Below are 26,141 nucleotides of genomic sequence, written 5' to 3'. Positions count from 1 at the left end.
AAAGAGGTGAAGAAAGAGGAACGTTGCTCATAGTTGGATTGTCAGGAAGTGGATGATGGTATGGAGTAATTCTATAATTGGGCATCTTAATAAATCTTACCTAGAAGGAAAGAAGACTATGCTGAGGATAAAGCTCTAATTGGTAAAGAAGCAGGAGGCATTCACCCACCTAGGAAGGAGGCACACATGTCATTTTTGTGGCTGTCTGATATTGCTGTTCTATGACATTGTTTACGTTCATCAGGAAAACACCAGAATCTAGGCTGTAAGTAGCAGGCCAGCTGCGGGCAACACCAAGACCTAGTTAATAGTACCAGGCAGCTCCCAGATGCCAGGGCCTTTTCTGTCTCTGTCTTCCTTACATCATGATTTATGACACATTGCTGAGAAACAGAAGGCCATCTGAGACAGAGTGATTGATTCTAAGTGGAACTCCCTGTTAACTTGTAGCTTCCAGAAAATCAATTCTTCTAGAAAAAAAAAAAAATAAGTGTCCTTCTAATGACTGCCTTTGAGTTTATCTCAATTCCTAGTCCCTCACAAATATCTGTAATATCTAGAAAGATAAAAAATATGAAAATATCCAGTAGGTTCTGGGAAGGAAACCAGTTTCTAAGATGCAACAATACCCTCTATTCTGCCCTCAACATTTAACTTACATTCTTAAGTGTAAAAATGTTTAAAAACTAAAAATCATAGAGTGAGGCACCACAATCTTTCTTTAATTTAATCAGTGTCCCTAAATTGCCTTTAAATTTAGATAGGCAGCACTAAAATGAGAGCACAAAGAAGACTCAGGGCATGGCAAAAATTGAGAGGAAAGATCATACAGTTACTATAGGCAGCATTAATGCCATTATGACTTTTCTCATTGTCCCAGATGCAAACACTGGAGCTTTTGAGAACATGATAAGAACTGAACTGGATTTACATAAGTAAAAAGGCAAAGGTATTCCTTAGCTATCACCAGCAAAAATACTCTAGGTAAGTGAATCAACTCAAAATTTGGAGAATTTATGCAATATGGAAGTGGAAAAGAAAGGCAACTCATGTATAGAGGCCAGGAAAAGGGAAGGAGTTAGGATTGCCAGAGAGAGGAATCCGTTTATTGAAGAATTTTTGGAAGTTGTAACCCAGAAAATTCTGAAGAACACTGTATTAGTGTTGATGGTATGTATATATGAGCTACTCAAAAATTCCCCCTCCTTTTGCCACCAGCAAGCATTCGCACCCATAGGAAGATTCAGATTTAACACTCTCCCTCATTTCCTAGATAATTCCCCCAGGTCAACTCTGAATGGAGGCTACATTCCAATACATGGACTTAACAGAAGGGGACTTAACAGAAGGGGATTACCCAGGACACCTGAGTGACTCAGTCAATTAAGCGTCCAGCTTCGGCTCAGGTCACGATCTCACGGTTTGTGAATTCAAGCCTGGAGTCGGGCACTGAAGCCTGCTTCAGACACTCTGTCTCCCTCTCTCTCTGCCCCTTCTCTACTCTCTCATGCTCTCTCTTTCTCTCTCTCTCTCTCAAAAATAAATAAGTTAAGTTTTAAAAGAAGAAGAAGGGGATTTCCCAATCCTTTCCAGACTTCTTAGTACAAATTCTTCAACTGGCAACTGAGATGTCATCATAGGGAATTTTTCTGTTTGGCCAGAGCGTGACCTGGCAAGGTTTGGCTTGGGTGTCTTTAGATTCCCTTCTTAGCTGGGTCCTCACCATTGCTCTGCAACTCAGAACAGCTACTGCAGAGACCCTTTGAGAAGAGTATGACCCTAAATGGTGTTCTAATTCTGGGGATCCTTGCCCTGACCACCACAATGAGCCCCTGTGGTGGTGAAGACATTGTGGGTGAGTGCACAGTTGAGGGATGTGGGGACTTAACTTGGGAAAAGGAATTTGAAGGGAAAGAGACTGGCGTAGGAATAATAGATTCTCCTCAAAGGTGTTCTCAATACTAAAAAGTATGGTCTTTCTTCCTTCCGGAAACTAGAGACCCAACCCACTCTCTTTGCTATCTGTGCTGTTGCAGAGTTCAAGGACATTATTCTGTTTCTAATATTAGATCCACTGAATATAGCCTGGAGGAGTCCATGGCATTCATTCATGATTGCCTCAAAGATTAGGGATGTTTCCATGAATGGGTGTTTTGTTACTAAAATTCATGAACTATTGCTTCCAAATGACTCTGAATATATTTTAAACGTTTTTATATATTTCTTCTATACTTTAACTTGGGGGAAAGAGCTCTATGAATTATGTATACTATGTAGATATAAAGAAGGACATCCTCTTCTTTGCCTCAGATTTACACACATTTTCATGCTGGGAACTGGCAGGGGGATTGAGTACACAAGCCTAGCTGAATAGCTTTAAACAAGTCATTCTACCACATGACTTCATAAATGTCACTTTACAAATCATCAAATAAAATATGTATTTAGAAATGCTTTTCCAAGAATGAAGATACATAAATGCCAATGATCTCTCTTGTTTCCTAATTATTACTATTATAGGTGTGGCTTAACAATTTTTTAAATTTTAATTCCAGGATAATTAACATAAAGTGTTATATTAGTTTGGATTTGCAATATAGTGATTCAGCTATTCCATGTATTACTCAGTGCTCATCTTAATTCCCTTCACCTGTGTCACCCATCCCCCCCCAACCACTTCCCCTCTGGTAACCATCATTTTGTTCCCTATAGTTAAGAGTCTGTTTTTTAGTTTGTCTCTCTTTTTCTTTGTTCATTTGTTTTGTTTCTTAAATTTCACATACAAGGGAAATCATATGGTATCTGTCCTTGACTGACATTTCATTTATCATTTCATTTATCATTACACTCTTTAGATCCATCCATTTTGTTGCAAATGGGAAGATTTCATCCTTCATATGACTGAATAATATTGCATTGAGTGTACACACACACACACACACACACACACACACACACCTCATCTTCTTTACATTTGGGCTGCTTCCATAACTTTTTTCTTTAACAAAGCAGTGGATTTATTTTAAAATTGAGAACTTTATGATGAAAAACTTGGTTAATTAAATTATATTATATCCAAATTGTCAGCTCAAGTGACCTTTCATTCTATCTAATGCAGACCTATAAGAGGAAAATTGGGCAACACACGTTAATTACTTAATCCCTCCTACCTCTCAACTTTCACTGTCCACCTCTTCCCATCTTCTCTTCATGTATTTCTTTATCATCCTTTCCTTCCAGGATCTATCCCTGGCCCTTTTCCCTGTTGTTTGATTGACATGAAGAGTGGGTTTGTTAAAACCAACATAGAAAAAAATAGTTAAGAGCAGAAGTGAAATGGCATGAAAATGGCATGAAAGCATGTACTCTAATTTTCAACACCTTTGTTAATCATGACTACTCCTAATTTCATTTGGTGATGGAAGTTTCACTTGCTTCTCCACAAAATTTCCAATTTCCTTCCTTCCACATCACAGCAGAGTGCCCTGGTCAAGCTCAACTTGCCCGTTAGGTACAGGAAGCACAGTGCCAAGGGACTGCGCTGCTCGTAGGGAATCATGAGAATGTTTTAATTGCTTTTAAAATTAGAAGAAAAAATGAACTTTAAAGGTAGAAGAAAATGTTTTAATTTTTAATCCAGCTTGCATTACATTTGTCTTTGTACCAACACAGTAGCAAACTATCATTTTTAAGATTTTTATGGAAAAAAGGGCTCATGAAAACAATAGTGCTTAGGCTCACAATTCATAATACAGCCTCAGTCACCATATGGTTCTGCTCCCTCTGAGTCTGTCTCCCACCTCCACCCCCTCAACTTCTATGATCTTTGAAAATAGCAACTGGTATTCAATATGCACTTTTGAGCACACAATGAGATAAATTTGTGGGATTCAAAGATGAAAATACATGCTATCTGCTCCCTGGTGCAGGAAAGCAGAAGGACCATTGCTGAGCAGGACAGTGGACCCAGCTGAGGCTGAAACTATAAAAGTGAATTGGTTCCAGTTGGCCCAGCAGGTGTGATGATTGTCAACAGTTGGCAGCCCAGGACAAGTACCAGATGAAAAGAATAATTGCATATATTCGTGTTTGAAAAAGGAGTTAAGGATAAAGGATAGAGGATAAATAGGCTTTGTTGGAGGGCCTTTTAGGTAATCAACCAAGAGGGTCATGCTGGACAGGGAAGGGAGTGCGCTGGATGACATACAGATGAATCTGGAAACCAACACATTGGGATGGAGGTGCTGGAGGTTATAATGTGGTCAAAAACATGTTCAATGAGAGAACTTAGCTAAAATTTTGGTAACTAAGCAGAAACTTCAAGAAGGAATTAGAGATGTCCAGGAAATATAAAAAGATAGCTTTGTGTCAAGAACAAAGACCCCTGCAAAGACCAAGGAACATGAGAGAATAAGCTACTTTGGTTTGACTGGCAGATAAGGTATTTGCAGAGCAGGTGGGACCATAGTGACACTGCTGCTCTTCCCATTGTGGGACTCACCGCAGCAGCACGCTGCGTTTGCTCCTGTACTCACCCAACTCTCCCGCTGTGCAATAAGCTCCCTGACGACTGAAACCAAGCTGATTGGTGTTTTGCTCCCTGCTCCTCATGATGTCTGACATCTTGCTGGTGTTCAGTAAATGGGGAAGAAAATAAAGAGGAAAGGATTAAAAAAAAAAAAAAAAAGCAAAGCTCATATATGTCCTCACAAAATTGTCCCTATAGGCTCACTTGGTGGAATCATACTGCCAAGCTGCCATGCTACTTCAGCATCCGTGCACAAGTACATTGGCCGTTTGAGGAAAAAGGCCATAGTTTACGTGGAGTCCTCAACAGAGAGAAATGTTGAGTCAGGATAAGGAGAGAGGTTTAGTAACCTCCTCCAAGGCAGGGGATAGGGGTGGGAAGAGGGCTGGGGAGTGACAGAAATCTAAAATCTAATAAAGCTTCCACTTTATATTTCTGATGAAATCAAGTGCTCTCCTCTCGGGATTACTACTCAATCAAGGAACCTTAGGAGCATTGTTTATTTTTTATATACTTTGTAATACTGTAACTGTCCTTGTCACACTCTTTCTTATACCCTATAATAGTTGGAAGAATCTCTTTTAAAACGGTAAGTTCCTGTGTGCTTTTCTTTGTAAAAATTAGAAGGAAGAGGAGGAAGAGGAAGGGGCAGAGAAGGAGGAGGAAGTAAGGAAGGTGCCAGGTGCTGAGCTAGCCATGCAGGGAATAACAGTAAACAAGGATGTTGAAATTCTGCTCTCATGGAGCCTACATGACAGTGGAAAAGCTTACTGTATTCTAACTGGACAACTACCAACACTGGGGGAGGGGGAGTGGGTGCTGGGAATTTTGTCTCAAGACTGTGCCAAAGATGAGCCCACTGTACTTAAAAGCCAGTTTCTTCTGTCACTTGGTTTAATACGTTTCTTTTCTCCCTCTGTTGTCTACTTTCTCATCCTCATCCTCACTCATCAGCTGACCACGTTGCTGCCTACGGCATAAATGTCTACCAGTCTCACGGTCCCTCTGGTCAGTTTACCCATGAATTTGATGGAGATGAGGAGTTCTACTTGGGTCTGGAGAAGAAGGAAACTGTCTGGAGGCTTCCTGGGCTTAGCACATTTGCAACTTTTGACCCACAGAGTGCACTGAGAAATTTGGCTATAACAAAACAAAACTTGAACATCCTGATTAAATCCTTCAACTATACTGCTGCTACCAATGGTATGTGTCCACCATTCTGCCTCTCTTTACCAGGTCTCATTCCCTTCTTCCTTAGGGAAAGATAGCCTTCACTGCTTTCCAAGGATCTTTTCCCAGATCTTCTCATAGTAATTACTGAATACTCATCCTCTCCCATCTCAAAACTCAAATATTGCTATGTAATACAACGATCCTACTCCCACACCATGTTCCTTGAATCCCTCAATGAGGGATCCCGCAGGCCTCTTACTTTAATAAGCGTATCCACAAAGAGAAGGCCCTGTGGATAAAGTAGAGGCAGTGTATATATAGCATTTCCCAAGCAGAAGGTAAACAAGAACTCTTCTACCATCAGATGGGGAATTGTTGGTGGGACGGTTCCCCCAGGAGGCAATGCAGAGCCTCTGGGCAGAGCTATTTGCAATTCCTATCAGTGCCCCTTCCCCACCACAGAAGTTCCTGAGGTGACTGTGTTTCCCAAGTCTCCTGTGACACTGGGACAGCCCAACACCCTCATCTGTCTTGTGGACAACATCTTTCCTCCTGTGATCAATGTCACGTGGTTGAAGAATAGGCTCTCAGTCACAGAAGGTGTTTCTGAAACCAGCTTCCTCGCCAAAAAGGATCATTCCTTCTTTAAGTTACCTCACCTTCCTCCCTTCTGCTGATGATATTTATGACTGCGAGGTAGAGCACTGGGGCCTGGATGAGCCACTTCTCAAACACTGGGGTATGTATGAATTCCACTCCTCTTGGTATCTTCTTTTCTCTGTCAAGTCCAGAATATTCTGCTTTTTAACCCCTGAATTTCATGGCCCAAAGCTTGTTTTCCACACTTCAAGGGTTTCTAATAATAGACTTCACTCTCTTCCCTAAGCCTGGTGCCCTATGTCTTCATGGAACCCCTCTGGCTCCATCCCACACACTGCATTCTGACTTCCATAACCTCATTTTCACAGAACCTGAGATCCCAACCCCTATGTCAGAGTGGACAGAGATTGTGGTGTGTGTCCTGAGACTGTCCATGGGCCTCATGGGCATCGTGGTGGGCACTGTCTTCATTATCCAAGGCCTGAGCTCAGGTGGTGCCTCCGGACATCAAGGGCCTTTGTGAGCCACACCCTAGAAAAGAAGGTAAGAATTCAGATTTGTCAGAGCTGAGAGCTGGAGACACAGCACAGAAGGCAGGAGAGTGGGAGGAGTTTGTGGACACAAATGTGGTTGACAGGTTGTAAGAGAATTGGGAGAGGGCATGATGATAGCACAGGAGCCCCCCAGAATCAAGATATCTTATGTCTGTACTGTTGCAGGTACAATGCATACCCACCTCCAAAGCAGAAGAGTGAACTTGATAGATGACCTAGCATTATTTCCTGGCCCAGTTCATCATATTCCTACTCTCTTGTAACACTCCTCCTCTCATCTAAGTCCCTCTTCCCTGGGACTTAGGGTGCTATAGCCTCTGAGAGTTCACGTACCCTTTGGAATTCTGCCTTTGACTGTCTGATTTTTTTTTTCTTTTCTCAATTGTTACCTATTAGGAGATCTCTGGGATATTCCACTCAGTTACCTGATCCCTTGTGACCCTGATCCAATATTCCTTTGGAAACAATAAATTTCCCTTTATGAGATCTTTTAGTAAACTTTTTCTTGTCTTTCATCTCAGGGCTGATGAAGACCATGACCTTTTATGCTTAAGGCCCACTTAATCTCATTTTCTAGATTGTGTTTCATGCCCAGTAACACAGGAGCAAGCAAGTATAAACTAAAATTATATTGATATCTTAGCTAAGGTTAATATTTCTCTCTTTCTATGTCCTACATTTGGGCACTGCCACCCACCCTCACCCAATTCAGTTAAAGTGCTATATGTCCTCTGTCCTTGGTATAGATTTGTTATAGAAGAAATACAAACACCAGTAAGTAAGTTTGTGTTCATTTTAATACAGTTTGAGAAAACTATAACAAAGAAATAAGTTAGGATAAAGGAATTTTGAATGTCAAAAGTACCAGAAGTCAAAATTGTTTTCTAAAACTCTAAAATTTAAATTTGAGAAGAATGAATGCTGATAGAAGAAGCTTGCCTCTCCCTTCCAAATCCACGAGAAGATAAGAATTCTTTAGGCAGGAAAAAAAAAAAAAAGAAAATCAATAGGAGAGCATTAAAATAAGACCATAAAGTGAGTACTTGAGAAGAACCCAACACTTTGTTCTTACTTAGAGTTAGTAATGACAGGAAAAGGGGTGGGAGTAGAAACCACAAACTTCTCTAAGGTTCCTACAGTTTGTCTCACCTCCTACTTGAGTCCTTGCTAAATAAGCACAAAGATTTTCCTTGCCACCATGGCATGTGAGGGACGTAGAGTGACTATAGCTGCAGCATGTTTCTAGGCAGATAAGCTTATGTCAAACTCACTAAATCCCTGTGCATCCCTGTGCACCCTGGGAAACAGCAAAAACGTCAATATCCCCAGAACCCTGCCCCTCATTCTTTCGGGTTAAGGAAAGAATGAGACTATGGAAAAGAAATCCCAGGAGAAACAACTTGGTTGAGATAATAGCAGCTATAGATGCTATATCTTCCTCTAGATTCGTTGTGTCTTAGTGGAAACTCTTGCAGAGGAAATGGATCAACAGATGGAATTCTCTGGCTTTCTTGAGTGTGTCCAAGACTTCATTCTTTTTTTTTTTTAATGTTTTATTTATTTCTAAGAGAGACAGAGACAACGTGAGCAGAGGAGAGTCAGAGAGAGAGGGAGATACAGAATCTGAAGCAAGCTCCAGGCTCTGAGCTGGCTGTCAGCACAGAGCCCGACACGGGGCTCGAACCCACGAACCATGAGATCTTGACCTGAGCCGGAGTGAGATGCTTAACAGACTGAGCCACCCAGGCACCCCCAAGACTTCATTCTTGAAAGTGTATGTGACTTGACTTGGAGTCATTTTGCCCTTTGAAATTGTTTTAGGCACATTGCCTCTTTTCATTCTGCAGCTACTGTGTCCATACATTATATCTAAGAGAGTATTATGGAAAAGCTATAAAATGTATGAGGCTATTCCTATCCATGCTGCCTCTATCAATGAGCTTAAAGTATAATGGAGGGGGGGGAGCAGGGAAGACACAATTTTAACACAATAATTGATAGAACATAGTTTGATGGAAAAAACCTAATCCAAATTCAGAACTCAGCTTTTTATAGCTAGTATTTTAAACTTTATAACACTGACTAAATATATTCTGAGTCATATCTTTCTCATCTGTTAATGTGGAAATGATAATACTTTCCTTGCAGTTATTGACAGAATTGGAATAATCTCAATATATAGATTGTGCCTTAACATTGTACACAAATACATAAGAAAACATTGCTAGTTGTATCCATAATTAATTTATTAAAAAGAATAGATCATATCAAATAAAAAGCACACTACTTTTTCTGAGTCCTTTAATGATTTAGGAGATTCAACCATGGAGCTATGAATGAATTTATTTTCATGAGTTAATGAGAGGATTTTTTTCCCCAGAAACTCAGAGAAACTGAGATTGGGTTAGGCTAAGAGAATACATAGGGTATAGCAGTCAGTGACATGTCATTGGTGGAGGGTTGCTAAGAGAATTCTTAGAAAAACAAATTGTAATATTTGACTTTGGGTTTTTAATCTCTAATAAAAGATGTGTCCTCTCCTTATGGCACATAAATCTTTAGACAAGTTGTGTTGCATGTAACAGATCTTATGCATATTTACTTTGGAGAAAAAGTCAGAAAGATTCAAGGAGACAAAGTTACCTATAAAGTACAAGTAAGAGAATAATTAAAAATAGAGACTAGGAATCAGGAAACTTAGGAAATCTGACCCAGAGGTGATTATGAAAATGTAGGTAACAGAACACAGAGGATTTCAAGCCAATGAAACTACTCTCTGCATGATACCCTAATGGTGGATACATGTCATTACACATTTGTTCAAACTCACAGAATGTACACGAGGAGTGAGCCCTAACGTAAACTATGGAGTTTGGGTGATAATGATCTGTCAATGTAGTGTCATCAGTTGTAATGAATGTACCACTCTCGTAGGGGATGTGGATAGTACAGGAGGCTGTGTTTGGTGGGGACAAGGATATATGGGAAATCTCTGTACCTTCCACTTCATTTTGCTGTGAACCTAAAATTGCTTTAAAATAAAATATATTTAAAAGAAAGAAATGTCAGTAAATAGGATGTAAAATGTACAGAATAAAAAATTTAGAATAAAAATGTAGATCATCTGAAAATACCAAATGTACAAATGTACTCAGAAAGAGTTTTTGGCAATAGGCTTTCAAACAAATGTTATATAAATTTCAATGGTTCATGAGATGAGAATTTGGGCATGGTGTGTGTGTGTGTGTGTGTGTGTGTGTGTGTGTGTGTGTGTTATTGTAATATAAAGCTTATATTGAATTGCATTATGACCAGTGTTCCAGGAATATACAGATACTGACCTATTCAGACTCCTTCCCCATGAAATATTGAGGAAAACAAACAATGAAAGTTGCGCTTTATAAAGTTTTCATATAATTTGAAAATAGAATTAAATTTAATTCAAAAAACAAGAGCAATCATTTCATTTTATCAGCTAAAAGCTAAACGTGGGATCACCACTTGACGTTACTGTAAACAAAGTTAGATTATCAGTCCTCATGGTATTAAATTATGTGATTCTTAAAAAATTATTTGAGTTATTTGAATTATTTCTGATTGTGTGCATAATGTCTGACTTTACTAATATTTAATATTACTATCAGACTATTTTAAAAGATACATAATTAGGAAATCACATTTTTTTCAGCAACGAGTTTGTAAGGAAAAATAGAAAACAGAGAAACTTCACATTTTAAAAAAAACAGAAGAGGGGCGCCTGGGTGGCTCAGTCAGTTAAGGGTCCAACTTAGGCTCAGGTCATGACCTCACCATTCGTGAGTTCTAGCCCCACGTTGGGCTCTGTGCTGACAGCTCAGAGCCTGGAGCCTATCTCAGATTCTCGGTCTCCCTCTCTCTACCCCTTCCCTTCTCATGCTCTGTTTCTCAAAAATAAATAAATTGTGTAAAAAAATGTTTTTTAATAAATAAAAATTTAAAAAACCAGAAGATACATATCAACCAAATGTTAGGCTTTGTTTAGATGCATATTCAAACAAAACAACTGTTAAAAAAAACTCTTGTGAGACATTCACAAAAATTGAACACTGGCTCTACTAAATTATTTATCTAATGTTAGGTGCAACAATGGCATTGTTATGTTTCTAAAAATGTCATTATATTTTAGATTTTCATAATAAAATGTTCATCAATGAAATTATGTGATGTACAAAATTATTTTCAAAATAACCCAGTATTTTATAAATTAAGTGGATAGGTTTACAAAATTATCCATGAATTAATAATTATTAAAGCCAGACTTATGTTGATAGATGGTACTACTCTTTCTACTGCTATATGTAATTGAAATTTTCCATAATACAAAGGTTTTTTTCAAGTATTCTAGGAAACACAAAGAAAAAAAGTAGTCAGAGAAGTATTCTGTTTGAAGTTATGTTGGTTTTTAAGATTTTCCTCTTTTTTATCCCAGTTAGGAAACCATGAGTTTGCAAATCCTGCTTTAGACCATAGACTTCCCAGAAATGTAACCCTAAAGAATATATATGTCACAAAGAATATGGTAAAGGAAAGCAAAGTAATGCTCACCCTATCATTGTATGAACTAAGCCCCAAACTTTGCTAATACATTCATTAGTTTAATCATTCCTGCAAAAATAAAAGTGGTCATTAAGTACCAGTGTTGTGATACGTACCATATACATTCTGAGTCTATTAAAATAATGCGAAAGTAGATACATTCATTGTCTTCACAGAATTTAAATTCCAGTGGGAAGAAATATGCATATATAAAATAACCACAAATTGCAAACACTGAAGAATTTATAAAGGAAAAGAACAAGGAAACATGAATATCACACAGGAACAAAGAATAATTGGGTGGAGGTTAGAGGAGGCTTAAACAAATTCTGAGATGAAATAGATACTGTATAGTATGTGAAGCAAAAAATATAATAATAATCCATTTAAAATAGAAATAGTTGACCTGAACCATACTTTAGACCAAATAGACCTAATGGATATTTTTAGTGATCTGATCAGACATTTTTCCAAGAAAGGTATTCAAATGGCCAACAGGTACATTAAAAGGTACTCTACATCATTAATCATTAGGGACATACAAATCAAAACCACATTGAGATATCACCTCACACCTGTTAGAATGTCTATCATCTGGGCATGGAGGAGGACACTTGTGGGGATGAGCACTGAGTGTTATGTGGAAACTAATTTGACAATAAACTATTTGTAAAAAAAAAAAAAAAAGAATGTCTATCATCAAGAAGATAAGAAATAAAAGGTATTGGCAAGGATATGGAGAAAAGGGAACCCTTATACACTGTTGGTGGGAATGTAAATTGGTTCAACTCTATGGAAAACAAAACGGAGGTTCTTCCAAAAATTGAGATACCTGCATCTTCATATCCATCACACCATTATTTACCATAGCCAAGACATAGAAACAACTTAAGTGTCCACTGATGATAAAGGGATAAAGCAAATGTTAAACACACACACACACACCATATCACAATGAAATACTACTTATCCACAAGAAAGAATGAAATCTTGCCATTTATGACAAAATGAATAGACCTTATTATGCTAAATGAAATAAGTTAGACAGAGTAAGATATATACCATATATTTTCACTTATATGTGGAGTCTAAAAAACAAAATAAATGAAAAAACAAAATCAGACCCCTATATACAAAGAACAGACTGATGGTTGCCAGAGGAGATGGTGGGTTGGGTGGTGGGCAAAATGGATAAAAGGTATCAAGAAGAATAAATTTCCAGTTCTAAAATAAGGAAATCATTGGGATGCAATGTATAGCATTGTACAGTAGACAATAATACTGTACTAACTTTGTATGGTGATAATTGGTAACTAGACTTATAGTGATCATTTCATAGTTCATATTTATGTTGAATCACTGTTGTACACCTGGAACTCATATATTGTATGTCAATTACAGTTCAACTAATTTTGTATGGTGACAGATGTTAACTAAACTTATTGTAGTGATTATTTCACAAGATATACAAATATCAGATCATGTTGTACACCTGAAAATATTATGCTATCAATTATACTTCAGTAAAAAATAAAAATGACTGTTTTAACTTTGGGAAAAAATGTCTTGGCAATAATTTTTTTGATATAAAATCAAAAGCACAAGCAACAAAAGCAAAAATAAACAAGTTGGACTACATCAAATTTAAAAACTTTTGCACGACCAAACAAATAATCAGCCAAATGCAAAGGTAACCTGTGGAATGAGAAAAAAAAATATTTGTAAACCATCTATCTGACAAGGAGTTAATAGAAAGGTACCCACAGAAATCAAGACCAAAGAAAACAAAATGATTTATAAATGGGTATAAGAGGACTTCCAGGGAAGATGGCAGAGTAGGAGGATCCTAAGCTCACCTCATCCCACGGATACAACTAGATAATATCCACATCAGTGTAAATAACCAGAAAACCACCTGAAAGCGGGCAGAACAGATTCTCCACAGCTAAATGAGAAAAGAAGCCATGTCCAAGAGGGAAGGAAAGGAAGAGACGTGGCTGGGAGCCAAATGGATCCACAGGAGGGGGGATGCTGTGGGCTCAGAGAGAGGAAAGAAAAAGACCTTCACACCAGGTACTCCAGGCATGAGGAACACACAGCAGGAAGACAAATTTCCATAACATTTGACTTTGAAAACCAGAGCAGCATAATTTTGCCAGTTCTTACAACCAGCATGGCTTAGCACCCAGAACCTTAAAAGTCAACCTGCTTGGCTCCAGCGGACCCAGAGAACAGTAGGAAACTGAATTCTTGTTCTTAAAGAGAGAACACAACAAACAACCCCATGGAGATACAGCATACAAACAGCAGTTTGAAAACTGTCTGGAGTACACAGGAGGGAGTTTTGTTTACTAATCTCAGAGCCCGTGCTGATGTGGCAGGGATCCTTGGGCGATTTCTCTAAGAACAAAAGAGCTGGTGGGTGCCATTTCTATCCCTTGCCCCCCCACCCTAGACACACAAACACCTGCAAGAACAGCACAGCACCAACACTCACTACTTACCTTGCTAACAGTGCACCTCCACCCCTACCTTCTCCTACAGACATGACCCTTCAACCAGACCTTAGCTCTAGGATCCCTCCCAAATCAGACCTATGCAAGCCTTGATAATACCTCACACCCTGCCCCGCCTTCTCCTGTGGACTTGCCCCTTAAAATACTTCTGGCCACAGACCATCTGAAGCCATGCCATAGGCCTGCAGAGTGCAAGCAGCCCTGACAGGGGCCAGTACCACTCCAAAGTGACTTCTGCCCCAGGAAGAGGGGAAGATGAACACACACACCAGTCCAACTACAGCCTCAACAGTGAGCTGGAGATAGACATCTGGTCTGACTGCGTGCCCTGCCCACTAGTGGAAGCTTCTCAAGAGACAACACAAGGAAAGCAACCAGCAGTGCAGTGCTATCCCTATCTCTGGCAAATAGCTGGTTTGACTCAACTCAAACCCAACACAGCCCCCAGACTGCCCCACTGACAACATAGGGACCAAACCCTGCCTACAACAAACAAAGAGAGCCATTGCAGACGACTGGACTGAAGGCAAGCATGGCTTGACCACAGCAGAAGGGTGCTTGCAAAATACATAGGAGACAGCCCTGAAGCACCAGGTTCTGGTGAACAGGAGACATTGCACTGTAGGACATCACAGGACCTCTACTTCATAAAACCACTAATTTAAAATCAGGAGATGTAGCTAACTTTTCTAACACATAGAAAGAGACACAGAGAGTTAGACAAAATGAGGAGATAGAGGAATGTGTTCTAAATAAAAACCAGGACAAAATTACATCCAAATAGTTAAACCAAAAGGAGAAAATTAATATGCAGAATACAGAATTTAAAGTAATGGTCATAAAGATACCCAATGGACTAGAGAAAAGAATGGAGGACTTCAGTGAGACCCTTAATGAAAAGGTATACTTAGGGATGATGGCAGAGTAGGAGGACCCTGAGCTCTCCCCATCCCATGTTTACATTATATATCATTGACATCCAACCCAAAAACCAGAGAGTGATGAGAAACTGGCAGAACAAACTTCACAACTAAATAGAGAAGAAGCTGCATCTGAAAGGTTAAAGGTCAGAAAGGCGAAGGGAGGCTGTCCACAGGAGCGAGGGAGTTGCACGCATGGAGAAGGCTGAGAAACAGGCCCTCACACCAGGGAGCTCACATGGAGAAGACTAATTCCTATAATGTCTGGCTTCAAAAAACAGAGGGACTAAATTCTGCGAGTTCTTAAAACGAATGAGACTTGCAGCTTGGAGCTGCAAAAGTCAGCTGACTCAGCACTGGGTGAGCTGGAAGGGCAAGGGATAGCTGGATCGCTGCCTTTAAAAAGAGGCAGGAAGACCCTCTTTTTAAAGGCAGATTGCAGAAAAAGAACGGCAAGATGGCAGAGAAGTAGGGAGCTCCATGCATTTCGCTTGCACCCATCTCTCAAACAGAGAAGGCCTGTAGTCATAGGACACTGAGCCACCGGAGTTTGGGAGGAGAAAGAGACAGAGTACACTGGGAAGGAAACCTCATAAGTGTGCGAGTGCGAACTCGGGAAGATAAAAGCGGGACGGGACCCAGGGACACAGAGGGAGGGGAGGGAACCCGGCTTGAGTGCAGCTGCGGTGAGTGATGAGCCACGGCCAGCGGTGGTGAGCTGCGGGGAGTCCAGGGGAAAGGAAGAAGAAGCTGAGATTGCTCATAGAACCGTCCCTGGAGAAGAGAAAAACCTCGGCTTGGAAAGAGTGTTTTTTAGTTCTGGCTGGGGTGCTGACTTTGAACTAGGTGCCCCCGTCCCAGAGGCGCCAGAAAAAACTGCACTGCAGCGCTCCAGGCACCATCCCTGGCGGTGGCGGCTGGGTGGCACAGATCCGTTTATCTCTCTTTTTCTCAGCTTCCTCTTTTTCTATAATTGTGTCTTCTAAATCACTTATTCTCCTTTCTGCCTCTTCAATCCGTGCATTGGACGCCTCCATTTTATTGTGTATCTCATTTATAGCATTTTTAAATTCATCATAACTACTTTTAAGCTCCATAGTGTTTGTAGCCATAGTTTCTCTGATGTCTTCCATGCTTTTTTCAAGCCCAGCGATTAATTTTATGATTGTTGTTCTAAATTATTGTTCAGTTATGTTGCTTACATCTATTTTGAGTAGTTGTTTAGCTGTCATTTCTTCCTGGAATTGCTTTGGAGGAGAGCTCTTCTGTTTTGTCATTTTGGTTAGCCTTCTATCTCTTGTTAATTTTAAAATCTTGTTGTACACTCAGCCCCTGCGAGTTCTGCTATATTAGAGAGGGCTCTTTGACTGTTCAGGGCCTGTCTGTTCAGGAAGTGTTCTTTGAATGGTGTCTCTTGGTTTCTCTTGTTGAGTGGTTATTTTGTTTCCCTACTCACAGCAGTATTTGGGACTCTCCACCATGTGTAGTTTGGCTTGTTTCTTGAGGTAGTCCTGGAAAAAGAAAACAGACAACCACACAGGGAACAAAAGTACACAAACACACAGACAAAACCAATAAACATGCAAACCCAGGCTCAGGTAAAAACAACAACAACAACAACAACAAAACAGCTCTCTGGAGGGGATGGGCGTGGTTTGGTGTAGGCAGGTCTCACCTCCACTGTGTCCCCCGCTGGCCTCTCCCTGAGGTCCCGCCTTGGTGGTTGTGGGGAGAAGAATGGCGACGCCCCAGTCCCTTCTCAACCAAGTGTTGCAAATCACTCCTTTGGGTCCGATCTCCCTGTGCTGAGGACGTAGCCAAGGTGGGGCGAGTTCTATGTCCCACGCTCTGCCTCTTTTCCAGGTCCCAGTCCGTGGGCTTTGTTTATACCACCCTAAACAGTCCCACATGTCGCTGCTTTCCTGGTGCCTGGGGTTGAGTGGGGAGTTGGGGAAGTGTCGCAGCCTCAGATCTGCTGGGTTAAGCAGTGATACAACCCAAGTGCGTGCAGGGAACGTAGCAACTCGAGGTCCACAGAGTCCGTCCGCACCCCCATGTGCTGCTGGTGCCGCAGCTGCCCCCAGTGATGGTGCCAGGAGCGCTGCAGTGCAGTTTTTTTTTGTTTTTTGTTTTTTTTTTTTTTGGTGCCTTCTGAGACTGGCGGCACCTAGTTCAAAGTCAGCACCCCAGCCAGAACCAAAAAACACTCTCCTTCCAAGCTGAGGTTTTCTCTTCACCAGAGATGGTTCTATGAGCAATCTCAGCTTCTTCTTCCTTTCCCCTGGACTCCCCGCAGCTCACCACCGCTGGCCTGGCCGTGGCTCATCACTCACCGCAGCTGCACTCAAGCTGGGTTCCCTCCCCTCCCTCCGTGTCCCTGGGTCCCGTCTGGCTTTTATCTTCCCCAGTTCGCATTCACACACTTATGAGGTTTCCTTCCCAGTGTACTCTGTCTCTTTCTCTTCCCAAACTCCTGTGTCTCAGTGTCCTATGACTACAGGACTTCTCTGTTTGAGAGATGGGTGCAGGCGATGTGCATGGAGCTCCCTACTTCTCCGCCATCTTGCCAGAATTCAATAATTACTCTTAATATAAATGCACTAAACTAGTCAAAAGACACAGAGTGTCAGAATGGATTTAAAAAAATAACATCTATATGCTGCCTACAAGAGACTCATTTTATTTTAATTTTTTAAGAGACTCATTTAGACTCTCCACCATGTGTACTTTTGCTTGTTTCTTGAGGTAGCCCTAGAAACAAAACAGACAGACAAACACACAGGAAACAAAAGCACACAAACGCACAGACAAATCCAACAAACAAGCAAACTGAAAGGGAAAAAGAAAAAGAAAAAAAAGACAGAAAAAAGGGAAAAGAAAAAAAAGGGAGAAAAGAAAAAAGAAAGAAAACCAAAAGACAAAGGACAGTCTAAAAGCATAAAACCAGAACTCCCAGCTACAAATAAAGAGCAGGGTGTATGCAGTGCTGATGGGAGAGCATAGAGAAAGAGAAATGACAGGGCAGGGAGAAAGGGAAAATGGACAATGACCAGGCAAAGAGACTAAGAGGCTTAATTCAGAGAAAGAGGAGAATACGGTAGGAGGCGAGGAGAAAGAAATGAAGGTAATATTACTCAGAGAAACTATATAGTCTGATTACTCCAGAGAGAGAGTTATAGAAATGTATCTGTGGAGGTGTAGAATATACATCTAGAGAATGGATTAAACGTGACTGTTTAAGCAAACCAATGACCAGAGTGCCCAGTCCAGCAGAGAGGAGGGATACGAATGAGACAAGGGAAAATATATCTGAATAGAAAGAATTGATCTAGAATTAACCATGGCAGTGCATCTATGTTGGTCTTGCCCCCTCCCAGTAAAAAAAAAAAAAAAAAAAAGCAGCTCTCTAGTGGGGATGGGGATGGTCTGGTGTAGGCAGGTCTTAGCCTCCATCATAACCCACTGGCTGCTCCCTGAGGTCCCACTGAGATGGTTGTGGGGAGAAAAATGACGGCGTCCCAGTCCCTTCTTGAACCAAGTGTTGCAAATCACTCTTTTGGGTCCGATATCCTTGTGCCACCTGTTTAGCCAAGGTAGGCCGTGTTCTATGTCTCAAGCCTCGCCTCATTTCCAGGTCTCAGTCTGCACGCTTTGATACTGCCATAAGTATAATCCCGCCAGCCGGGTCCTTTCCAGCTGGGGATTGAGCTGGGAGAGCAGCGGAGCAGTTTCAAGCTAGGCCGCTTCCCTGCTGGATGGAGCCAGAGAGCTCCACTATGAGCTTACATATACAATACTCACCAAATCTAAAGAGAGGCCGGCACATCCGTAGGCCATTGCACTGAAGAACACTAAATATCTATGGAGGGTATGACTACTGAATTGATTTTCTCTCTCCTCTGCCTGTTCTTAACTTGGCACCCACAGATATCTCTAGTCTCCCTTCAAGGAACTATATGATCCTTCCATTCTGTACTGGTTCCCTGCCTCCACCCAGTTAAGAAGACTCAGGGTACATATAACTGGTAATCATGTTTAATTATGATAAAATCTCTATATACAGATAAATGTCTTCAATGTGCTTCTCCTGCACAATCAGTGAAGAAATCCTTAAGGGCTGAGTAGATGCTGCTGGTAGGGAGCACATAAGTAGAGGCTCCGAGGCCAATACAGGAAGCAGACTCATAACCAGATCCTCGGGGCAGAGGGGTCACAAGAGGTGACCTGGAGCTTGTGTCAGAATCACTGTAGAACTGACCTATGTGACAGGCTGTCAGGCAGCTGGGAATTCTGGGCAAGGACAGGCAGGCATTACAGAAGACAGACTCCCAGGTATCCTCAGGCATCAGCGCAGGAGCCCTGTAGAAAAGAGAGTGGCCAGCACCCGGCACCATGAAGGATGTGCCATCTCCCCTCCTCTCAGGGCCACTGCAGCGTTAGAGAAGGCTGAGACTCAGGGCCTATGGTCATCACCTCCCCCAATATCTGTGTAAAGATGAAATCAGCTAAAGAGAACATGCCACTCGAGCTGCACACAGATGTGTGGGAGGCAATAGACCAGCTGTCATCCTTTAGAGGTATAGAAGGGTTGCAATCTTTTTAATACAAGTAACGATAACTCACCTTCTTTCCACTGGAGCCTTTTAGCCATTTATAAATGCATATAGGCAGGAGCCACCAACATGTAACCCAAAGTGGGCATCATCTTGGTATCTAACACCCAAGTTGTAGCTCTGGCTCCCACTTTCACAGAAAGATGCCACCAAAGTTATGGCTTGGTTCTGGGGAACAACTCATCTTCCTACAGAAACTTGGCAAACTTCTCCCTTAACTCTTGATCTCTGTAGCAGGGAACAGGCAATGAACTAAGACCATTGTGCCTGGTACACTCACCTCATGTTCTTCCCTCTTTTACCTGTCCCCACACCCACACTGAATCAGAGCAGAAATAGTACTTACTCGTGGGGGCCCATGAGGTCCTACAAAAAGAAGTTGTGCATAAAAAGGTCTCATACACAAATAGCCAGTCTCTCACTTGCCCCAAAGGGAGGTGAGATGAGCAACTTAATTTTACTTTCTCCCTACCCATTAACCACAAGACCTTAACTGCCCTAAGCTAAAATCCCCTAAAATGAATGAAACTGTCATGAGGAGGAAAGGAAGCAGATGCTCTGACCCTCTTAAAGAAGGAAGCTTTCAGAAAGGAGCCAGTGATGGGTTGCCTGGGTGGCTCAGTCGGTTAAGCCTCCGACTTCGGCTCAGGTCATGATCTCACGGTTCGTGGGTCCAAACCCTGCGTTCGGCTCTGTGCTGATAGCCAGCTCAGAGCCTGGAGCCAGTTTCAGATTCTGTGTCTTCCTCTCTCTCTGACCCTCCGCTGCTCGCTCTTTCTCTCTCTCTCTCAGAAATAAATAAAAACATGTAAAAATTTTTTTAAAAATTAAAAATAAAAAAAGAAAGGAGCCAGTGAGACAATGATGAACTGTAAAGAAGGCCTAGAATATACTCCATCTGTTATGTCTATGGTAGGGCTCCCTTTCAACCAGTAAAATTAGATTCCAAACCTCCCCCTAGGTTGTCCCATCTCCCACCACCAGCCCATCTTCCTTCCTTTTAGGGTCAGAAGGAAAGAGCTACATCTAGAGGCAGAGGCTCCCTGAACAGAGGGCCTCAGGCACAGTCTATCCCCCCCCGCCCCCCTATTTCTCCAAAGTGCGTTACCTTTCTGGTTCCTGCAATGGATGATAAGGCCCAGCCCGAGGAAGATCAGCCCCAGCACGAAGCCTCCGATGCCACTCAGCATCCTCCTCTGGGTAGATTCAGACTGTACCCCTGGGGAGCAGAGCCTGAGTGTCAGGGTTGTCCCCACACTCCACAGGGTCTCTTTGGGAAGCCTGAAGTTCAGTCTGAGGCACAGGAGATGGAGGTGCCAGGAGAAACTAGTGCTCCATTCTGACCACCCCTAGGGGAGGGAAGGACCCACCGATAGTTCCTTGCACACAATAGGTATGTGAGAGAGAGAGGGGGGAAGCTGATCTTTGCTCCTCCAAACACATCTATAACCTTAGACTCTAAGACCCCAGTCACCAGCCAGAATAGTAAATCCTTCAGTGCTATAGGGCTAGGCTGTGGAAGCATGGTGTGAAGAGTGATCTCCCTAGTATCTAGAAAGACAATGAGATCAAGATACTTCTGATGCCGCTGCCATGAGACAAGAGGCGCTCTAGTTTCCTGTGATTTCCCACTCAGTAGTGACATTAAGGTTGAGGAATAGAGTCGGATGGGATGGAGGAAGCTCTGCCCTCTGTCTTATGGGGTCCATAGTAACAGGAAACAGACTGCTCCTTACTCCACTCCACTGTGATGGGGCTTTGGAGGCTGGAGTGTTCCACTTGGCAGGTGTAGACATCTCTTTGCTGGAGAGTCATTTCCAGCTTCACAAGGATCTGGAAGGTCCACTCCCCATTCCTAATAAGTGGAGTGGACACGATGCCAACTGTCTCTGCCTGGTCATTCCGAAACCACTGAACTTTGATCTGGCCAGGATAGAAATCTGTCACTGAGCAGACCAGCAGATTGCGGTGGTTCAGAACCTCCATCCTGGATGGGAAAATAGTCACTGCAGGTTCCACTGAGGAGAGTAACAGACAGGAAAAGACAATGAGATGTGAGACCACACGGGAAGGCTCCCCATGGGGAAGAGTCCTCTCTTGGCGCCAGAGTAGAAAGATCCCTGGATTCCAAGTCGGATTGGGATCTGAACTGGCCACTTGATTAGTTTGAATAAACACATTAGTCAGCTTACTTTTCAGAGTCTGAAAAAAATAATAGTAATCATTCCATGAAAGTTATTCTGTTGATACTAATTGATGAAATGAAACATTTTTAAATTATAGATAGCTATATTACACAGGGCACTATTTATCAAGTTTTTAAAAATAAAAATAAAAGGCTGGACTTCTTTCCCTCCACACCTATTGATATAGAAAATGGTTGCTAATCTGTAACACACAAGGTAGTTAGTTGTGAAATTAAACGGAATAATATAGGTGGTTTGGTAAAATATATGTCTAGAAACAGGTGTTTATTCAATGGCTGCATTTAACATCCAGAATATCTACCCCTAAAGTGGATGGTGATGTCAGAAGGAAGGGATACAGGGGGTAGAGGATAGGCAGGGTTTCGGCCAAAGGAAATCTGAAACAATTTTTATTCAACACTTTAATAACATCAATTTATTGACTCCAAAACTTCAACTCCTCCTATTCTGACATTGGTTGAGATTTTCGTAAAATTAAAATTCTGCCTTACAACACCATTCAAATACTGTTTATATTTTTAGTAAACAGTTTTTTCTTAGACTTTTCATTCACAAATCTTAATTTATAAAAACCAAAGTCACAAAGCTTACTTTAAATCATTAAGCAAAACACTAAAAACTAACTAATACAGTCAACTTTTAAGGCTTATTTACCCTTCTATTTTCTCTTGAGTGAAAGTGGACAGGCAGCCGAGTACATTAATTCACTAATTCCACAAAGATTTGCTCTCATACTGTGTGGGGTACTAGTCATACAATGAAGAGACAGTTCCTTACCTCAAAGAAGTCCAGGACTAGTGACAGCCATTTAAGAAAATAGAATTTGGAGGGGTGCCTGGGTGGCTTATTGGTTAAGCATCCAACTTTCGCTTAGGTCATGATCTCGCAGTTCGTGGGTTTGAGCCCCACGTCGGGCTCTGTGCGGACTGCCAGCTCAGAGCCTGGAGCCTGTTTCAGTCTGTGACTCCCTCTCTCTCTGACCCTCCCCTGCTCATGCTGTCTCTCTCTCTCTCTCTCCTAGAAATAAATAAAACATTAAAAAAAATTTTTTTTTAAATAGAATTTGGGGCTCGTGGGTAGCTCAGTTGGTTAAGCTGGGACTCCTGATGTTGGCTCAGGTCATGATCTCACAGTTCATGGGATGGAGTCCCAAGTCAGTCTCTGTGCTGACAGCGTGGAACCGGCTTGGGATTCTCTCTGTCCTTCTCTCTCTTTCTGATCCTTCCCTTGCTCAAGCGCCCTCTCTCTCTCTCTCTCAATAAATAAACATTTATAATAATTTTAAAAAGGAAACAGACTTTCCAAGTCCTACAAGAAAATAATAATTTGGAACAAAAAGTCAAAATTTGCCAAGTCACACTCTGACATATTTGCCACGCGTACAAGGTGCCCCAGCCCCACCAGGCCCAGCCTGCTAAGCCCCAGCTCACCGCCGGACAGGCGGGGACAGGGGCGCACTGGGCTCGCCTCAGGGAAAGGTGAGGATGGAGGAAGCAAACACCGCGATGGCCGAGTGGTGGAAACCGCCGCGGGAGGGCGGCCGCACTGGGCACAACTACCTGCCTAACAGCGGAGGGCTGCCGCGCGGGTCCCCCGCTCTGCCCCGCGTCCCGGTCCTTCCGCAGGCTGAGGGGGCTCACCTCGCCGCTGCAGGCTGGCTCTCTCCTCAGCCTGGTAGTTGTGTCTGCACACCGAGTCCACCTCGGCCCGCCTCCGCTCCATGATGTCCTTCTGCCGGTTCCAGGACTCGGCGAACGGCCGCCCCAGCTCGGTCACCGCCAGGAACTGCCCCACGCCGCTGTCGAAGCGCGCGACCTCCTCCCGGTTATAGATCTGTCTGCTCAGGAGCCGCACCCGCTCCGTCCCGTTGGTGAAACAGCAGCACTCGGCCTTAACCTGGAGCACGAAATCCTCTGCGGGGAATCACCGCGGACCAGTCAGGCCTCCACCCCGCGGGCCTTGTGCGGAGCGGCCCGCCTCCTGCCTGCTGCCTCCTCGAGTGCCCGCCGGCCCGAACCTGAGCATCCTCCAGCGGCTCTTTCCCAGGCCTACCTGCGCTCCTCAGAGAGCCTCCAGAATCGCCTTCCTACAGGGACAGGAGGGAGGAAAGCCTCTCTCTAAGGGCAAGGCCTGGGACCCGTGAGCCCAGTCTGAGCCTGAGAACAGAGTAAAACAGGCCACTGGGGTCCCTGTACTTGGATCGGGACGTTCTCACATAAAATCCCACTTTCCATAGAATTCCAGAGACAAACAGGTGTCCACATAAAACACAAGAGTTCAAGGGAATGAGAAAGGCTGAGAATTGAGTTTGACTTCATCCTGACAAGCATTTTCATTCTCTCGGAACCTGGCAAAGGGTCTTCCTTCCTATGCCTGGGTTTATGCTGAATTTCTGTCAGCCCACCCAACTGCAGTGTGAGCTCTGGTTACTCCTACAGGGCTAGAAGTGACCCACGCCTTCCAAGCCCTACAAAGAGACATTTTATTCATGGAAAGAACACAGTCTTTTGAATGAGATCAAATAGATTCCAATTAAACTGTGCCACTTACCAACTTGGGTATGTTACTAAAACAGAGTATTGATATCGTACATATAATTTGTAAAAAGGAAGTTGTAATACACAGAGGGGTGTTAGGAAGATCCAGAGAGAATGTATATTAAGATACTAATCCTGTGTCTGAATGGTTTCTTATTATGTGCTACTTCCCTTCTTTAACTTCTCCTTTCTCCTAAACTCAACCCACCATCAACTCAAGTCTCTGAATCCCACTCAAGTTACCACATGACCATAAATCAATGATACTTGAAGTTAAGACCCCTGTCTGTGGCCACCCAAGTCAGTTTTACCCAAATACCATGAGTTCACCTCCATGTGTATCCACTCAGAATCAGGAATGTAGAGTCCTTTTTATCAACTACCATGACTACAGAGACCACTGCTGCCCTACATTTCCCCAACACAGAATCCCAAAGTGTATAGGCTGGACAAGGTCGTGAAGGGCCCTGAAATGAAAAATCCTGCTGTGTCTTCTTTGGACAAATTCTATCTTCACAAATAACCCCAATTTCACTTTGTCCTGTCAGTAGTAGCAGATGCACTCTTTGTTTCCTCCTCCCCACTACAACGTCGCCATGGGATAGAGATTGTCCTTGCTTTATCATTAGAGATGGAAATAGAGCTCTCTTCCCCAAAGAGTAGAAACCTGTGAAAAAGGACTATATTCTGACCTCATAGAACCTTCCACACCTCAGCCCAAAGGTCCTTCAGAGCCTTCTCCCCAAAGTGGCTCTGGGAGCAGCTGCCCTGTACTTACGCGGAGAGTCTTTGCCCTCAGTTACTGGGATCCTCAGTACCACCATGATCATCACAGCTGCTGTCCAGAAGCCTCTGGAGACCCAAAGAGCCATCTTCCTGGACATAATTGAGAAAAAGGAAAAAGTAATGGTAGCAAACACACCTCATACCTGGTGGCTCTCACCTGAAGTACTTCAAGGAATAAAAATCTAAGAAAGCCTCCATTTACAGTAGGATTAGAGAGTATCTAGGAAGGGAACCAATCAGCACTGGGGCTGAAGTACTTCACCTGTCTCTGGGAAGACATTTTTTATGAAGGTTCTCAGCCCAGTGCCTGGCACAGTATCTTCATCAAATTGCGCTAGATGGACATTTGAGGTGAAGATTTCCCCTGGTTACAGAAGACCTAAAGATTTAATGTCTTAGGGGTTTAAAAACTGAATGAAAAATGACTCAAGAGTAGACATCTTTGTGATATTTGGGATTTTTAGTTCTTATACTTGAGATTTTCAGTAGGAAATATGTGGGATCATATTTCAGGGAAGAGAAAATTATTGCCACAGAGATATCCACTTCTGTTATCTTAGACACTCTGAGGAGCCTTCAGCTGTGGTGGGAAGAGCATAGTTCTTAGAGGGAAATGGTTTTGAGCTGCAGTTCTACCACTAATGGGCTTTACAAATGTCAGAAAATTACTGAAATTCTTTTAGCCTCAGGCTTCTCTTTGTAAAATGTGGATCGTGTTTCACGCATTTTATATCCAGATCATCATATATACAAACTTAACAGTAATATGTTTTGTTTAATATTGTGAAATGTTCCTCAGCTGCCATGTGTAACTGTTGGGAATATCAGGTTAATATGTGGAGCAAGAAAGCAAGCAAAAAAAAAAAAAAAAAAATTGACCCAGCCCTGTGGGTAAGTGATTCTTCATGTGCAAGAATCTATTACCTTTGTGCTCTTTGAGTGAAAGTATTTGGAAAGTTCACTTTTCTCTTATAAGCTCTTCAGCTGATTAAATCCTCCCTAAACCATAAAACAGGTTCACCTGAGGTCAGCAAAGGTGCAGTCCACAAACATTCACAGCATTCAGACACAATCACCTTTAGTTTCAATGATAGAGAACAAAAGATCTGGAGAAGCAGTTTCTGAGGCCCAA

The 26,141-nt window shown here is 42.3% G+C and overlaps 2 protein-coding genes across 2 annotated transcripts; one reads left to right on the top strand and one right to left on the bottom strand.

The window, feature by feature from the left end:
* The first annotated feature begins 1,773 nt into the window (after positions 1-1,773).
* LOC120238191 (HLA class II histocompatibility antigen, DQ alpha 2 chain-like) lies at positions 1,774-6,824 on the top strand. The gene is given in 5 exon segments (XM_039241818.1): positions 1,774-1,855; positions 5,483-5,731; positions 6,164-6,350; positions 6,352-6,440; positions 6,670-6,824. Coding segments are annotated over 5 exon segments (762 nt in total).
* A 12,071-nt stretch (positions 6,825-18,895) lies between these two features.
* On the bottom strand, positions 18,896-25,133 carry LOC120238217 (SLA class II histocompatibility antigen, DQ haplotype C beta chain). The gene is made up of 6 exons (XM_039241862.1): positions 25,002-25,133; positions 23,327-23,599; positions 21,216-21,497; positions 20,588-20,698; positions 19,826-19,845; positions 18,896-19,225 (listed from the first exon to the last, which is right to left on the bottom strand). The coding sequence occupies exons 1-6, from the start codon at positions 25,105-25,107 to the stop codon at positions 19,205-19,207; spliced, it is 813 nt and encodes a 270-aa protein (XP_039097793.1). The 5' UTR covers positions 25,108-25,133; the 3' UTR covers positions 18,896-19,204.
* Positions 25,134-26,141: the final 1,008 nt, after the last annotated feature.

Source organism: Hyaena hyaena, unplaced genomic scaffold (genome assembly GCF_003009895.1).
Source record: "Hyaena hyaena isolate Hyena2069 unplaced genomic scaffold, ASM300989v1 scaffold_202, whole genome shotgun sequence".
Taxonomy (NCBI): Eukaryota; Metazoa; Chordata; class Mammalia; order Carnivora; family Hyaenidae; genus Hyaena; species Hyaena hyaena.
This window is presented reverse-complemented; position numbering and strand designations above follow the sequence as displayed.

Coding starts and splice junctions, on each gene's coding strand:
- LOC120238217 (XM_039241862.1), bottom strand. CDS start 25,107: ATGTCCAGGAAGATGGCTCTTTGGGTCTCCAGAGGCTTCTGGACAGCA. Junction 21,498..23,326: donor AGCCAGCCTGCAGCGGCGAG/GTGAGCCCCCTC, acceptor TACTCTCCTCAG/TGGAACCTGCAGTGACTATT. Junction 19,226..19,825: donor GACCTCATGGGCCCCCACGA/GTAAGTACTATT, acceptor TCTTTTCTACAG/GGCTCCTGCGCTGATGCCTG.